Raw genomic sequence first — 17,973 nt, 5'->3', positions numbered from 1 at the left:
GCAATCCGTCTAACAAAGAGATTGTCGGGTTAATGTGCTTCTCTGTAGATCTGTGTGTCAAGCTTTCATTAAAAGACTCTCCCTGTGAGGCTCATGATGATGACTAAACTGTTGCCTTTCTTGCAATAAACAATGTTTTTGCTTTAAAAAAATCTGTCTAATGAATTTGAGGATATGAGAGTGATTAGGAATTAAATACTCATTTTCAAACAAAGACAAGTTTTTTATCTAATGTTGTCTAATTGTGTTCTTCTCTGTAAATGCTAGCTTTGAATTTAAATGTCTTATATTGTACAAAAAACATAAAAAGACCCATTCCAATAAAAATTGTGTTTTTGGTGTTTATAAGATTTTCATTTTTCTGAGGGTGGACAACATTTATAAAGAAAACCAATCTTAAAATTGCATTTCTGAGCATTTCTTTAAATCTTTGTGAATCAGGAGCAGACAAAAAAATACTGTTGGAAAAACGTATAAGTGTGACGTACAAGTTTCTACGGGAAACCACAAGCTCCCTGCTCTGCTCCATTCAGATGCATCCACTTGTAGACGACTAGATCCATGAAAGCCTTTGTTTTCCTTGTCCGAGCTGACTGGATACCTCCAATATTGCTCGTCTTTTTTGTTGCACCTGTTTTGTTAGGTTGAGGTTGTGAGAGGCTGCAGCAGGAGAGTACGCAAAGAGATGGATGGAGGGAATGGGGGGTGGGCTCGATCCATGCCAACAGTCCCATCCACAACCCAGAGGTGAATTCAGAATGAACTGCTACCGCTCTGCAGAAACTAGTCAGAGAAGACAACACAGGCTTTTTCATTTTGCCCAAAAACGGCATAAACAGGCCAATGGGAACGCTTTAACAATACATCAAAAGATGATTGGAGTTGAAATTTAGAAAAACTTTATAATTATTAATAAAAAAACTCTATTTAGTCATATTTGAAGAAGTGTAGATACTACTCACTGTTGAAAACTGAGAGAAGCTAGTTAGGCTGACACTAAATGAGTATATTGTTCTTTCAGTAATTGAGTAATAGACTGCAGCTACTGTCAAATGAAGACGCATCACAATCTCTTCACATGGGTCATGTTTAAGATGGCATGTAATAACACGGAACAAATACTGGCATACACAGCCTTACCCTGACAACAATCTGCCCCGTTCCAAAAATCAAGAGTGCAGTCTGGAACAGAAGAGAGAAATTCACAAATGTGTGTGTATAAATATGCCTGTTTGCACGTGCCTTTGTATTGTTCTTAAAGTATAAGTCAAGGGAATAGCAGCAACTAGCACACGTGGCTATGTGTGCGTTTTACATATCAACAACACGGAGCACAAAGAACTAACAAAGGCATGTGGCTAACAGTCTTTGTTTTGAATCACAGTTTCATATCAGTTAATCACAGAGCACATAGGTTTTTCCTCTTGCTGACTTTTTGATGACGATGAAGACAATATGATGAAGACAGATTCTAGAAATCATTGTCAAAGTCCCTGTGATGTGAGAAAGCACTTGCTGTTTCCTAGAAAGCCAGTAACAGCTTAAGCACGAGTTTTTAAGTCACTTTTGATCCCGTGACTCCCCCATTCAGATTGTGTCAGCTTAACAATAGAAGCTGCGGCTACAAAGGTGTGTGGAAAAAATGTCAGAAGCCTATTGTGACCTCATTTTCTTGCATTTTTGGATTGATTGGTAGTCCCGCTAGAGAAGGAGATATAGGCACCACTTTTTAAGTCTTGATTTAGGCATCAGTTGAGTACAGGGAAAGAAGAACCGATCCAGAAGGATTTCTGTCTCAGATCCCAAATGTGACCCATCTATCCCATCCGGAAGACCAGAATCACTGCACACCTGTAGGGAAAGAAAAGCTACTGCAGGTTAGTGGTTTCTACAGTTGTCACCCTATGAGAAGAAACACAACTTCAATAAATAGGATATGAGAGACCATAAATACAGTTTTCAGATCGTTGTGGAAAAGGACACATTTTTGACCCCAAAAAAAAGAAAAAAGCCCCCCCACACAGACACCTCTGAATTTATTGAACTTGATTTGTTTCTTTCTTTTCTATTATTTTTCCAAATAAAATGGATTATTGTATTCACTTCCTGCAGCCTTGAGCAACAATGTTTACTGTTGAACTAAATAGATATAATTTTTATTACCATAAACAATTCATCTGGAGTGATACAAAAAATCAAAAAGAAAGTTTATCTGCCCAAAAACAAACAAAAAAAGGCTTTAGCTTCAAAACAAGAGGCTGATGTCTGGGATCAGCTGGGATGGAACTGAATAATTGGGAAGTCATCCTGTGGGCTCTTCAAATCACAATATTCCAGTGAAATTGTCCAACATCAATCAACACTGACTGCCAACTTTGTCATTATTTTGGAGCTGACAGACACTCAGAGGCACTTTTAGGAAAACACATTCCAATTCAAAGCAGAAATGGATTCTGCAGAAAAAGGAAGAAAATTGTGCTGTCCTGTCTGTTAAGTCCGTAACTATTAGAAAAGAAGAATCATCCACATAAATAGAGTAGAGCACTGTCAAAGACTATAAATCAGGAAGGCCATTTACTGTTTTCATCTTCTTCCGTTTGTCCCTTTCGGGGTCACGGGTCTGCCAGAGCCGGCCCCACCAAATGCCATAACTGGCATTTACTGTTTTAACATTTTTTAAATATTAATGTGCTTTTAGCTTATGCAAATATTTACACATAAAACATGAACAAAGCTTTATCAGTGTTTTCATTCCACACTCATATGTGCTGTCTCAAGGTGATTGAATCACTGTGTGTGGCTGAGGAAAACGGAGGACATCAATGTGTGAGACGCCTGTAACAAGAAAATAGACACTAGGAGGCAGTGTTGAGACGAGCTAACGTGGCATGCCTTTGCTGCTCCTATTTTAGTCCATCGACAAAGTCAGCTGAAGGTTAAATGCGACCTGAATGTGCAGCAAGAGCATGTCGTCATTTACCAGAGAGCAGGAGTTTTATCATAAAATAATTTTTCACATGTAAACATGCAAGTGGGGACTCAAATACTACTTTTTTTTTTACTTTGAAAAAGAAAGTATTTATATTTTTTGCCATGACAGTGTGAGGGCTCTTTGTGTAGCAGCCTTTCTGATGACACATAACCCTATTTTGAAATTCCATATGAGGTCTTATTGTTTCAGAGAACAGTGCACTTGTGCTCAGCATAAATGTGCGTCTTACCTATTTTTTTCAGTAAGGGAACAGCACCCTTTGCTGTGCGTTTGCGGTAGTGCTCCCACTTCATTCATATTTTCACGCGCCGCTCCTCCTTTCATGTTTTCAGGCACAGCAGCTCCCCAGCTTGAAATAGATTTGTTTAGAGGGGGTGATTGGGGGGGGGGGGGGGGGTGTAAACAAATCTCCTCTGTAGAATTTCGTTTTGTGTTGGTGTCAAAGAGGCTGGTTGCTCCGTACATCTGGATTGGTGCTTTACGCAGAGCAGCTTGGTGATAAAACTGCCTCATTAGAGAGTGAAGTCACGCCATTCACATGAGAATCGTCTGTATAAATTCCAAGCCATCTGGGAGGTTACTGTGGAAACAAGGGTGCCATGGCAACGGTGACTGGGGTTACCCAGGAAACGACCGTCACCATAGTGACTGCATCACAGAGAGCTATATTTGAGGCATCCAAAGAGAATCACTCTCCATCTTTGATCATTGTTTGTGTGCGTACGGAGGCAGCTTTGTGCTTCTGCGCTCACGTGTTTCTTGCACAGATAAGGAGATGCTGACAATTGGCTGGATCCGGTGTTTACAAAGCGCCGTTTACGCACTGGTTAGCCTAACAATATAACCTACGCAGAGGAAATATTTGGAGTTATTTTTCAAGGACGCATAATGAAGGCATAACACGGAACGGTCTGGTTGACATTTTATATCTTCGAACCGTTTTTTTTTTCAGACATACGTGTGTTTGAACACAGACACATATTTAAATGACTGGTTATTATACATTGTCTAAGCATGACTGATCACGACGCATAACGCATGAAACAGTGTAAGTGTCCTTCAAGGAACACGCAGTTTTACGCACCCTTCACAGTAAAAAAGCTTCTATTTCTACCTGTTGTGATTATACACTTGCTACTGGAAACGCACAACAGGATCAGCCCCTCAGAGAAGAACTCATTCTATCTCTGTCTTTACGCAAGCGCAAACGGAACCTTAAGGGATGAATTTATATCACTAAAGTGAACTATCCGGATTCTTTAAACAGAGCACAAACTAAGCAGCAATACTATTCCATTCCTCGTATCTTCCATCTGTGCTTCCACACGCTGGTGTGCACCGCCAGAGCCAGCTGTATGTTGATGCCTCACCTGTTGGTCAGAACTGAAACGCTACACGTCGGTGAAAATCTTTTTGCTTATGTTTACGCAATTCTGTGAGTTGTTTTGAGTTGTAGTGGGAAAATTCGGCTGCTGCTTAAACGCGCTGTTTATCCCGTGCTCCTCTATCACCATGTACTCGCTCTTGCTGAGGGAGGAGGAGGAGCGCGTCTTCCTCAGCTCCTCTGTGTCTGCCAGAGGTTGACAGCTGCCCACGTGCAGGTATTGCGCTTGCTCCTCGCCCTCTGTTTCTCTGTGGTAGAAGTAGTTAAAATTGGAGACGATGACAGGGACTGGGAGGGCAATGGTCAGCACGCCCGCGATTGCGCACAAAGATCCCACAATCTTTCCACCGATTGTCACGGGGTGCATATCCCCATATCCCACGGTGGTCATCGTAACAACAGCCCACCAGAACGCGTCCGGGATGCTGCTAAAACCCGAGGACGGGTCGTCCGCCTCGGCAAAGTAAACAGCGCTGGAAAAGAGAATGACCCCTATGAACAAGAAAAAGATGAGCAGGCCCAGTTCGCGCATGCTGGCCTTCAGGGTCTGCCCCAGAATTTGAAGCCCCTTGGAGTGACGCGAAAGTTTGAAGATGCGAAACACCCGAACAAGCCTAATTACGCGCAGAATTGCCAAAGACATGGCCTGTTGTCCGTTCCCTTGCCTCTCTGCTAACTCTGTGCCCAGGGTGATGAAATACGGGACGATGGCCACAATGTCAATGATGTTCATAATGTTTTTGGAAAACGTGGCTTTGCTCGGACAAGCAAAAAAGCGCACCAGGAGCTCAAAGGAAAACCAGATGATGCACAGCGTCTCCACGACAAAGAAGGGATCAGAGAAGGGGCTGATGAAATATGGTACTGTGCCATTTATCACCGGCGCTAGAGTGATCACATCATTGTTCTCGTCCCTGAACTCCGGCAGTGTCTCTAAGCAGAAGATGACAATGGAGATGAGAATGACCAAAACAGACACTATTGCGACCCCCCGGGCAGGACCCGAGCTCTCCGGGTATTCAAACAGCAGCCACACCTGCCGCTGAAATTCATTCTCTGGTAGTGGCCGCTCCTCCTCTTTTATGAAGCCCTCATCCTCCCTGAACTTCTCCATCGCCTCCTCACCCAACTCATAGAAGCGTATCTCCTCAGAAAAAATGTCAATGGGCACATTAACTGGTCTCCGGATCCGCCCGCCGGATTGGTAGTAATACAGAATGGCATCAAAGCTGGGTCGGTTCCTGTCGAAGAAGTATTCGTTCCTGAGAGGGTCAAAGTACCTCATCCTTTTCTTTGGGTCACCCAGCAGCGTCTCTGGGAACTGTGACAGAGTCTTGAGCTGCGTCTCGAAACGTAACCCTGAGATGTTGATGACCACCCTCTCGCAGCATTCGTGATCCGGTTCGTATCTGTCCAGAGAGTGGTGGCCCGGGAGAGCCGCCGACTCTTCCAGCATGTTGTCACATGCCACGACCGTCATCACGTCGGTCTCTGTCTCGGTGTATCCGTGGTTCACCAAGTTGTCTCCCCTGGTTTTGGTGACGCTCGGCGGGGGTGATTGCAGGAGGCTGAGGTGGTCGTCCATGCGCGGTGGAAGACGCATACAGGGGCTGCCGCCGCGCCCCCTCCGCGAGCCCCTGTCAACCTCAGCCGCCGCCACAGCCTCGTCTCCTTTTTACGTTTCTCTTTTTCAAGCGCCCCACTTTCCCTCAATGCTGTTGCTGTTCCCGCCCACTGATAAAAGATCTAGGTTTATAAACAGACGTTCCACACGCCCACGGCGCACCAGTGCTGGCTACCTCCACTGTTGTCCGCCAATCGTGGGGCGCACCGATACACAGAAAAAGCAACAGACGGGCGTGATTCAACACCATCTTTTGGGCGTGCCCGCCCCCCTCTGTCGCTCCCCACGTTTAGGTGACACACGCAGAAAAGACACGCACACACAGGAAGCGTGTAAACAAACGCACGCACGCAGTCACGCGCTGCAGGCACAGTCAAAAAAGTCTCCTTTTTCAACAAGGTCATTCCACGCTGAGAGCGTATTTCACTAATAAGTCTAGACCTGCACACATATACACGCCGGCGCGCGCGTAAATACGCACGATTCACCATTCATCACGACGCGCATGATGCCGCTTCATCATTTCTTTAATACAAAAAGGAAGCATCTGAGCTGAAACCCAAAGCAACAGACAGTTAATAAGCTCAGAGATCAGGCAGGTCGTGGGGAGACAAAGGAACGCACTCATCACAACGAAATGAAGTCATTCATCATCGTAAAAGACACGAGAGAAATTACCTATCTGCAGGCAGACGCGCGATACTACACAACCCAAAACCTTATTACACATTTTAAGGCAGAAAAGATATATGTCAGCAGTGCTTCAACGGAGCATCAACTGTCTCCTGGTTTCTGATCACAGCAATTTCCTTTAATTTCATTGCATTTTCCTTTAGTTTTCTCTTAGCTTGATCATGTGCAGTGTGATATGGATTATGATATTTCTGTATTTTTGTTTTACCTAAAAAACTAATTTGAAGCAAAATTAGGACATGTAGTGACTGACAAAACCCCTTACTTTCATGGAAAGGCTAATCGTGTAGTTTAATGTGGAAAGAGAAAGTAATTCTTGCAGACTTGAATTATGTTGCTCATAGTTTTAATAAAAAGAAGAGCACAAACAACATTTAAAAATAAATAAGTATAAATATAAACCCATGTTTAATGCAGACATACAATATTCTATTTAATATTTCACCGACATTTGGTTTTGTTTTGTTAGCTTTACAAAGTGCACATCCAGTATGCGATGCTTTTTGGGCAACAGCACAAAGGAATATTGATGCAGAAAGTGACAAATGAAAAAATACATTTATTTTTTGTCTGCTTATTTGCTCATAAGAACTGAAAACTGCCAACAACAACAAAATAATCTAAATCTTGACAACAAAGAACAAAAAGATAAATCTGGACAAGCAGTTTTTGAAATTGGAGTAAAGCAAATAAAGTTTGTTTAAAGGTTGTTTTCTGAAACAATAAGGACTCAAAAAAGACAAGATAAGACATGATATAATAATTTGTTTTGAAGCCTAAAAGTTGAATTCCTGGACATTATCTTGGTCTAAACTGAGGTAAAAGAATAAAAGTATTTAGGTTATAATAAAAGAACCAAATCTGCTGTTGCAACATAAAATTAGAAGTACATTAAAGACTTTAAATGAGCACATTTTGTCTGTCCCTATTAGTAGAAGAAGCTTACCTTGCAAATACAGTATTTTTATCTGCATACAGACAGTCACACACTCCATCAACAAGTGGAAGGAACAAAGCACAGACCGGAGGAAATGACGAAAGAGAGATTATTGTGAGGAATTACACTATTTACTGTATGTGGACATTTGCTTCCTCAAGATTAAATTAAATGAGCATTGGGTGAGTGCTCCTTGGGCTTGTTAAATGGGCGGTCTGTGGCAACATACAGCCTGACATTTCAGCCTGCCACCACATATGGTCTGAAAATAAAGACAAACATTATATTTTGTTTGCAAAGAGGATATACTTTAAAGTTCATCTCAAAGTGACATTAAACAGATTTCTTTAAAATCCAGGAAAATATTGCAGCAAATTCTGTAAAAGAAAATGTTGGCTTGACTCCTGCAGCTTTCTACTTTCAACCACTTCCCACAGGGAGAGCGCGTGCCTGAGCCTGTGGTCACGCCCTTTGTACTGGCACACAGGTGGAGCTGTGAAGGCAGGCAGTCAGCACCAGCCAATGTTCGCTCATAAACATATGCTGCCACGCCTGAGCCTCAGTGAGACATTTGACACGCTACATGAAATGCATATCCATATCAGTTTCTCTGAATCCAAAATATCTGAAGCTGAGTTTGTATTTGGTTTCTAATAAATCTATCTTTTTTATATTTTTATTTTATTCAGACAGGCTAGGCTTTTTCTCAACTGACCTTTAGTTTCAGCACTACAAGTTTAAACTTCTCTTAGGCATCCCATGATGCACCAGGCAAATTTCCTGAGTTGCCTTCATAGATGAAATTCAGGTTTTCTCTCTCTATATGGAATAATTGCAGCCATTTGTTTTCTTTTTGGTCATGCTTTTGCTAAATGATTTTTCAGCTTGAGCACGAGGTTGGAGGTTCAGTTCTTGGTTTTGTTAGTGTACAAGTTAGCATGTCCCTGTTCACACAACCCTGCTTTGCCCCCGAATAGTTAAGTGGCATGAGAGAGAGTGAAAGAAAACATTCAGAAATGCTAAATCAAAAATCTTTGGAACATTTGTGGATGTATTGTAAATTATGTTACCAAGATCAATCATAAACATCATTAACAATGCACCTTCCTTTTTTTAACATGGTATTCTATGACTTTGTTCATATTGGTATTTTATTTCTCCATCGCCTATTGAAAACAAGGACTCCTTCTCCCCCTTCCACTGCCTCATACACAGGATAAGGAAAATAATTTCAACCAAGCATTCATGAAGACTTTATTTTGCACTGAATTGCAATCTGTTTCTAGCTAGATATAACAGCCGTGAAAGCAAAAGAGTTGCCAGCATCCTGTGGAATAGGTGTAAATTATTTAAAATAGGTAACTTTCAGTTTTTACAATGCAGCCAAGCAAAGTAAACGTCAAGCTTTGGTTCATGTACTCCAGCCTTAGAGGACAGTGTTGTAATAAGATCTTGTTTCAATTGTTGAGCTCTGGATGTGACCATTGTTTTCTTTCCAGGAAAAAAAAGATCAGCTGAATGTCACGTTTTGACAAGACTTTGAAAATAATTTGAAATATTGCACAACATTTCTACTGTTGTGAAGACATTTACAGCCAAAATTAAAATTAATACAAAAATTGAAAATAGCAGTTTGTTTTTCGAGCAGGACTTTGATTTAAATATAAACTGCCTCGAAAAAGTGTCCCCATTAATGTTGTACTGGTAAAATGAATGGATGATTATATGTCTTATACGTTTCAGATTTCTTAGCGCGTTGGGCATCTGGCCTCCTATTTTTGTAAGAGTTTTGGGATTCATTGCATGCATCAGTGTTCTGAGATCTTTCATCTGGTTTTTAATCCAACGTTCATATCAGCTCCAGGGACTGTTTTAGCGCTGAGATTCATGGCAACACATGTAAATTTTACTTTCTTTTTTCCAGTCAAACAAGACTTGGCACATGCTTTCATCTGTTTGAATATCTCTAGGTCTGGTTTGAAAAATCAGTTATGATTTAAAGGTTGTTTTCAGGTTTCTCTGGTCACTCCCACTTTCTCCCACAATCCAAAAACAGGCTTCACAGGTTGATTGCTCTAAATTGCCTCTAAGTGAGCATGCAGGTGTGGCCTTGAAATGAACTGGGGACCTGTTCCGGGTGTGCCCCACCTTTGCTCAATAATAGCTGGGTTGACTCTTGCAGCTCCATGGCCCCAAAAGGGATTTCTGGAAATGGCTGCATGGATGGAGGTTGTTTACAACATTTGAATACATGTTGTAAACACGTGTTGTTCACCTTTTGTTTTTTTTATGTTTATTTCCAGGACTATTCAAATTAATCTTCTCCTCTCTAAACTCCTTTCATTTTTTTGGCTTCTGATCCATTCACATCTGTTGGAAGTTCCATTCGAGTAATTTTGCAGAGCTAAAAACGATCACATTTTTATGTTTCTAGCGATCCAACAAGTAGTTCGTCTTTAAAGGTTTTTCTTTGAGTCTCAGGAATCCTTCACTTTATCTGTCTTTGCACTCAATAAAAGCGAGTGTGGCAGCTGCCTTTGCAAGAACAGGTCATTTCCAAAGCACTGAATATTTCTAAAGCAGCATTTTGTCATACCACCGACGAACAAGTCCAAATGCTAGGTATGTTAACACCTTTTCAATTTTAACATTTATGATTTTAAAAAAATTATCCTAAAACAAGTGATTGAAAACAGTTATACTTTTTGACCTGATCAATAGTTAATTGCTTTATCTCATATGGATATATACTTTTTGCTTTTGCTTCGAAACACTTCCAAGATTGATCAAACCCATATATATTCTTCTCTTCTGAACACACATCACGTTTTACCTTCAGAGACACATAAACCTGCTCTTGCATGGAAATGAGTCTATTTTAAGACTGAATACTGAAGCAGTGGTGTCCTTTACAAGCATCAACATAAATATTTGGAGGCGTTTCAGCTATGAATTCTTAATATAGACAGTCTAATTATTATGCCAATGGTTTGTTTTGTAATTAGGACAATCTAAATATTCTCAATATGAAGATTGTGATCAAGAAAGTGGGAAAAAGTTTTTTATTTTTTATTTCATTTAAAAAAAATTGATGAGTGCATTCGGACTCATTCTAGACAGACTGTTTTCTTATTGAGGCCACACTGAAGCTGTCTTGTAATAAAAAGGCCAGTCAGTCCACAGGGGAAAAGCCTGGGGACAGCCAAAGGCCTTCCTAATGTAGTTCCACCCTCCATGTTAAATATAGACTCGCCCAACTCTCATATTAACCTACAAAATTAGGCTACCTTGTACATCGCACTTGAACGATTCAGAGTAGAATGCGGCTGACTGAAAGCTGTTGAACCATGCCTGAGGAGAGAATATGAGGCAGAATTGGGTCATTTGCTGGAAGAGCAGCTCTCCTGGCTGAGTTTCTGGACATCTGGTTGCACTTGAGAAGGCTGCTTTGAGTTTAATCGTTTTTCATGTGGCTTCTAAAGAAAGGGTGAAGTGGGAGAATAGAAAACTCCAGAATAATGTTGAGTAGTCTACCAGTAGACTACCAGAAGTGCTTTTTTAAATTCATTTTCCAGCTCTCATTGGCTTTTTCCATACTGGCATTTCTCCAAAACAAAAAAAGTTGACCTTTGTTCACTTCTTCTTTTACTGCTCTGCTGGGCCTTTGGAACATTTATTTAAGGACCTTTTTTTTGTTTTGTTTATTTGTGTTTTTACTTTCTTTCTCTCTATCCAGCCTCTCAGAAACTCATCTTTGGAACTGGAAAGCTGAGGTTTTGTCAGTTCAGTTTTTTATTGCATCAAATTTTAGATGGACCTGCAATCATGACGCTGTCTGTCTTAGGGACTGAAATGATGATTGAGTAAAAAAGTCCCAAATGTTACATCACCACATCTGAACTGTGGAAAAATGTTCAGGGTCATAGTTGCTACAGTTCCCACGACAGCCTTCAAGCTACTGAGAAAGCTGCTGCCAAACATGAAATACAAACTACCTTAGTAAGATGACATGTGTGCTGTGATGTTATAGGAGAAGAATTGTTTTTTTGGAAAGTTTTTATCATCTTGAAATAAAAACAGACATCCGTTCAAATTAGAAACACATTGCACTTTTATAAGCAGTGCATTCCTGTTGCTCAGCCAGTGACATTTTCCATCCCACTTACTTTTTTTTAAAGAGCATGTCAGTAAACAGTGATGGCACACATACAAAGTTGTAAATAAACTTTGTATTTGCAAAAAAAGTCAAAGCATGTCCGCATTTGGACTAACTCATCAGTTGCTCCAAGTCCCTGGCAGAACTGGGGACCCAGAGCAGCTGCACATGACGGAGGATCAGTGAATGCTGACAGGAGACGAAACAGAGAGGGAGCGCAGACGGGGCCATCTGTACAACAAAGCCTGGCTGGCCAGGAGCCATATCAACTCCTGCTGTAACCCCAGCAACCAGGAGAAGGATGTGGGAGAGAGGGTGAGAATGGAAACTAAACGCAGCTGAAGCACAGCTGGTTAGGGCACTTTGTTGTTGTTTGAACCTGCTAATCTGCTCTGCATGCTGGCAGGATGGTAAATGGCGAATATTTGTACAGCGCTTTTCTACCTTCCTCGAAGGCCCAAAGGGCTTTACAGTCACAAACCCATTCACCCATTCACACACTCTAGTGGCGGCGGAAAAGGATGAGCCAAGCAAATGACAGGGATTTTTATCAAACATAATAAAAAAACGATAAATTGAACAACAACAACAAAAAATTGCAAAAGAGCAATCTACTTTTTGCTTGACTGCAGTTTCAAGATGCCTTGAAACCAATTTTGGCTTTCAGGGACATTTGCTTTTCACACTAACATGGACTTTTGAGAATTCCCATGTGTGCCATAAATATGAAGATGTGGTGGCAGGCAATATGTTGCATAATGTATATAGCTCCACCAGAGCAGATCAGCAGCAGCAGTTGGAAAATGGGCTTCTGTGTTTTGGACGTCAACTATCAGATTCATGACGATAAGAAAAAAACAAAAACAAATAAATGGAAGGAAGTTATTTCTGTCTTTGAAAATAAACAGCTGGTTTCCCACTGCTTTTACTGTTCACTTTTTAAAAAACTCTTTTTTTATAAATAAATTTTTTCTTTTTGCACAAAAAACCGAGATTACATTTCTACCTACAATTATAATAGGAGAAATTTAAAACCTAAATGGAAGATCTTTTTTTCCCCCTTCTCTATTCTTTCCTTCACTGCTATTGGTTTTTTGTGTTGTACATTTTTTTTTTTATTTTGTCGGCCCTTTCTGAGACAACCCCTGTAGAAGGTGCTCTGTGAGTACTGAGTTCAGGGAACCCTGCTAAGTGTCGTCTGGTTCTTGTATGTTCAGAGAGGAGCTGTTGGTAAGTCCGACCTGTTCCTGGTGCACGTTGGACTTTGGTTGGGCTGCCTCTATCACCAGGTTTGTTCATATTCTGTATGGACAGAATTTCTAGGTGCAGACTGGGGCTGGAAGGAGTCTGGTTTGGAGATCACAGGGCTTTTCTCTCCTCTTTGCAGATGGCAGTTAGCTTCATGGAGCCAGGAGCTCCAGCATGTGTTGGGGTGGTTTGCAGCTGAGTGTGAAGCAGCTTGGATGAGGGTCAGCACCACCAATTCTGAGGCCATGGTTCTTATACAGAGAAAGATATTTTGTCCTCTTTGGGTATAGAGAGTTTAAGTATCTTGAGGTCTTGTTCATAAGGGGGAGGGGAGATCAATGTGTCAGAGTTACTGGCAAATTGGTAAGGTTTTATGGGACCATTGTGTCCTTCTGACATGGTGAAGATGAAACTGAATCAGAAAGCAACGCTCTCTCCTACTCACTTACGATCGTTAGCTCTGGGTCATGATTGAAAGAACAAGGTCCCAGACACAAGCGGCCAAAGTGAGATTCTCCACCCTTAGAGATAAGAGCTCAGTCTCCCAAAGAGAGCTCGGAGTCAAATTGCTGTTCCTCTACGACTAGAGGGGGCAGCTGAAGTGGCTCATGCATTTAATCTGTACACCTCCCAGAAGTCTTCTTGGGTATATGTTCCAGACAAATCCCAGTGGGTGGAGACCTCGGGGAAGACCCAGGCCACGCTGGAGAGACTATATCTCTCAGCTGGCTTGGGAATGCCTCAGGATTCCCCCAGAGGAGCTGGATGATGTGGAGAGAGGAAAGTCTGAGCATATTCACTTATTCTGACCCAGATAAGCGGAAGAAAATGGATGAATGAATGGGCATCTGAGGAATTTAAAGACATTAAAGAAAAAGGAACAGTTAAACACCAGATACGATCTATCTATGGTCATTGTCTGTTTTCAGTGTTTGCAAATGATGTTTCATACTAATATTGTTTTCCGTCACTTGTTTAAAGCTAAATATGACAGCAAAACAAATTCAGGCAACAGGGAATCCTCAAATTTTATAGTCATCAGACATTTAAGTTAAGAGACTGTTTTTGATGTTTTTTAACAAATTCTTGTAGCATTTTTCTGATGATGAGGACATTTATAAAAGAGCTTAAGATTAAAACTGCATTTCTGAGTATTTCTTAATTCAAATCGGGATGAAGCAGGAGCAGATGAAAACCTGCCGTTTGAAAAAGCTCTCAGTTGTGACCGACATAGCAACTAAATAAATAAATAAATTGTTGTTTGCGCACCTTTTCCCTTTTCAAACCACTTGCCAATCAGAGGGAAGAACAAAACATGTTTTAACTTGTCAACAAAAACAGAAGTGGGTGCAGTGTGAGAAAAAAAAATCTGCAGGATTTTATGACATGGTCCTGGATATGTGTGAGTGTTTGCCTTCTATAGCAATGTCTTTCTGGCTTAGTGAAGAGGTCTTTGAGAAGGAGAAAAAGGACACATGTACCTGTCATGTGTGCTGATAAATAACTTCACTGCAGTAATGGAACTTTTTAATAAAAATGAATGTAAACGAAGCAGAGGAAACGGTTGTGGTGTTGGACAGTAACATATTTAAGTTTGGTTAAAATAAGTGGTCCAGCAATGTAGCAAACTTAGCTTAGCAAAAAAAACACTTCCATTTTTAGATGTTTTTGCAGAAAGTCCTTGGCGGCCCTCCAACCTTCTTCTCAAACATGTGTCCTTGATAAGCGGGTCAACTGGACTTAGAAAAACCCAGCACCATACGCAGACATTTTTTTGTTTTTTTTTGTTCCTGGTGTTTCTTTTGCCTTTCCAGTTTTCCCTGTTGTCCTCCTTCCATACCTTTAAACTTCAACATAAAGTCAGTCTATTATATCCCTCCTTTATTTTTTTTCACTGAACCTGCGTGTTATTTGTGAAGGAAAACAATTGTAAAGGAAACATAAACCATTCTGAGAGACTGAATATAAACGCTTCATTTTCAGATTTTGTCATTTTTGTTAGGATGTGTTTGTTATTTGACACAAATACTCAGGCTGGGCAAATAGATCCTTATCAACCTGGTTACATTCTGGTTTAGGTAGAATACACACAGGCATGCAGGGCAGCCCATGGAGGTCCTAAAGGTAACACATATCCGTGTTGTGTAGGTAACCCCTGACAGCATGTACTGTGACGTTGCTTCTCAAGTGTTTCTATTTAGGATTTAACATAATAAACAGGCTCAAAGTCATGCACACATGGAGTCTTTCTTTTTTTCCAAGCATGGACCACAAGCATAAAGACAATCCTGATTCAAAAGACAAGATTACTCGTAAAATCAACACATCACCAAGATGTTACTTCTGTTTTTCCGTGAAAGTTGAATTGGAGTTAATTGGATTATTTCTTATTTAAATGTTAAAAAAGCTTAAAAATGGAAAAATGTTGTGATAATTAGAACTTTTCTATTTCACAGTGTACGAGCTCATAATCTTTAAACAGTCTTTGTCATGGTGCCTCTGTCCGCTCTCCTCCCCCTCTCCTCTCTGCTTGGCCTCTGATTCGACACAGCTGCAACCACTCATCTCATCACCTGCCTGCCTTCAAAAGAAGATCCAGCTCCAGTATTCATCGCCAGTTTGTTGCCCCTGATGGTGCATAGTTTGGTCGCCTAGTTTTTCTAGTTCCTGTATTTATGCCTTTGCCTAAGCCACGCTCTCTGCCTTGTTCCCAGGATATCATTACCACGAGTGGTCGCCTGAGTCATCAGCTCTCCCGGATCCAAGCCTCTACATCCTCCTGTCACGCTTCAAGCCTCAGCCTACCTCCAGACGAGCCTCTGCCGAACTTCCTGTTACGCCACGAGCCATCTTCTGGTCTCCCGCTACGCCAACTACCACACTGGACCAAGAAAAATAAAACTTTATTACTCACCCTTTAACTCGCCTGTGTTTCCTTCCGGGTTCCAGCGTCTGGGTCTGTTTCGTCTCGCTAACTATGACAGTCTTATTCCAAATGGGCACACGTACGTGACTTTTGTTCTTTTTCTGTTCTTTTTAGCTCCTTTCCTTAATTCTATTAGGGATTTTTTTTTCCTTTTCCGTCTAAGGAACTAATGTTTCCATCCCATCATTTCTAATTCCATTCTGTTGTAATTCTCTTTTAATGGCTTCTTTCTAAGGTGTTGCCTTCATTAATAATTCAGGCATGACATTTAAAATCTCATCTGTCCCCATAATCAAAAATACTTAGATTTAAATGTTCGTATCAAATCAACCTCGTCCCTTAAATGTTGTCTCCCCACTTTATATGTTTATTTTTCCAGTAAAGATTCAACATTCCCAAAACACAGTATTGGATAAAGGGTTGATTAAAAGACTCAGTCCAGTTAAACCTTTGCTAAAAGATAATTTCGTAGGTTAAAACGGCAAAAAGGCTATAATACTCAATGTAATGAATTTATTTATGTATCGTCATTAACATTTTGTATAATCAGTTTCATCTTAGTGACTAAAACCAGAACTGATCTTTTAAAAAAACTAAAAATCCTCAATTTACTTTACAATCTGACTGTATTTGCTTTTCCAAGCTAAACTTTGAAGCAGTTGAAAAAATGTTGTTTTATGGTTGTCATTTCAATTTACACCATGGGATGGATCCAACCAAATGTTTCTACCAAGCCATTTTCTTTAGGTGCAATCCAGACATTTCTATCAGAATACACACAGACACACACAAAACATGTGAGTAGAAAATAGAGGAATTTGCAGCAAATGCACATGGTTTATCAATCATGATTCAGGATTGCAACTTTCTTTTTTTTAAATTAATCTATATTTTGCACATCTGAAAAGCAGAATGACATAACTTCACACAAAAAATGACTGCAGTCATTGTTGCTAAGGAGGAGGTGTTGATGCCACAAAAGGTGACTCAGAGAGCACATCTGCTCACATAAACATCTCTGGGATGCAAAAGGGCAAAGATTATTTTAGGGATATTGCCTGTCTAGTGTTCCAGTCTGGAAGGTTCTGGATGAATCAGTAAGTAATAGTGATCTATTCATGGTTGATAAACCTAACATACCCCCCCCCCCCCTTTTTTGGGGGGGGGGCAATTACATCTTTACCTTGGACGTTTCCAAAGTGCAGGTTATGCACATTTCCCTCCTGGGCTCTTCTTCCTTTCCAAGCCCCGGCTCTTTTACTTTGCCCCCACCACCACCACCTGTACCCCATCTTTGATCCCGCCTGCAAGGGCCTTTTTTGGCCATCATGAGCACAAATTCATCACTGACCAGCTGCCAAGTGTCTGCTGCAACAGCCTGAATATTCCGCTTTGGTGCTCCGGTCACAGAAAACATACTGCACACTTCCTGCACAACAGCTGTCAGACCATCTCTAAAGGCGACAGACTTGTAGCTGCACAACTAGATTTGGTGTGAATAAACCATAGTGCATGTTCAAGCCCTGTTTTTATTTTTTTTTTACTTTTGCTCCCTGTGCCTGTTATCTCTCACTTTTCAGGTAATCGCCTACAAAAATCCAAAGCAGTACCTATTGTATGAGGCTGTATTTTTTTAATCAACTTTTCTTATTAAACCATGGAAAACAAGAATGACAATGTCTAATAATGTTTTTCTTGATTTCCAGAGCCTGGTTACTTGTCACAAGATAAGATCACATTTTTTAAGATAACAGAAAACGAGTAACTTGGTCTTGAGCTGAAGAAAACCATGCATGCTTCTCTTTTTTTGAAGACAAGTGCAAAAAGATAACATTTCATTTGAGATGTGAGTTAGAATGGCAAACACATTTGGAAACAGTTGTTAAAAGGTTAGTTTTATAGTCAATAAAAGCAAACTGGTCTTTACAAGGCTTGATCTGAATAATTTGATGTGACACCCACGCATTCACACAAGTTAGGAGTAGACAGGAATGTGGTCTGTAACTGAGTGTC

At 40.7% G+C, this 17,973-nt stretch overlaps 1 protein-coding gene across 2 annotated transcripts; it reads right to left on the bottom strand.

Annotated features, from left to right (window-relative positions):
• Positions 1–327: 327 nt before the first annotated feature.
• LOC105354379 (potassium voltage-gated channel subfamily A member 3) lies at positions 328–6,208 on the bottom strand. 2 transcript variants are annotated; one of them, XM_023956619.2, is made up of 2 exons: positions 3,222–6,208; positions 328–1,868 (listed from the first exon to the last, which is right to left on the bottom strand). In XM_023956619.2, exon 1 carries the CDS (start codon positions 5,977–5,979, stop codon positions 4,384–4,386), a length of 1,596 nt encoding a protein of 531 aa, XP_023812387.1. In that variant the 5' UTR covers positions 5,980–6,208; the 3' UTR covers positions 328–1,868; positions 3,222–4,383. The 2 variants fall into 2 exon arrangements, with proteins under 2 accessions (XP_023812387.1, XP_023812386.1); XM_023956618.2 differs by having other exon boundaries at positions 328–1,851.
• Between the last annotated feature and the right edge of the window lie 11,765 nt (positions 6,209–17,973).

Source organism: Oryzias latipes, chromosome 7, assembly GCF_053564925.1.
Source record: "Oryzias latipes strain Hd-rR chromosome 7, Olatipes_Hd-rR_3.1".
NCBI classification, from domain to species: Eukaryota; Metazoa; Chordata; class Actinopteri; order Beloniformes; family Adrianichthyidae; genus Oryzias; species Oryzias latipes.
Note: the sequence above shows the minus strand (reverse complement) of the source record. Positions and strands in the feature narration are given on the sequence as shown.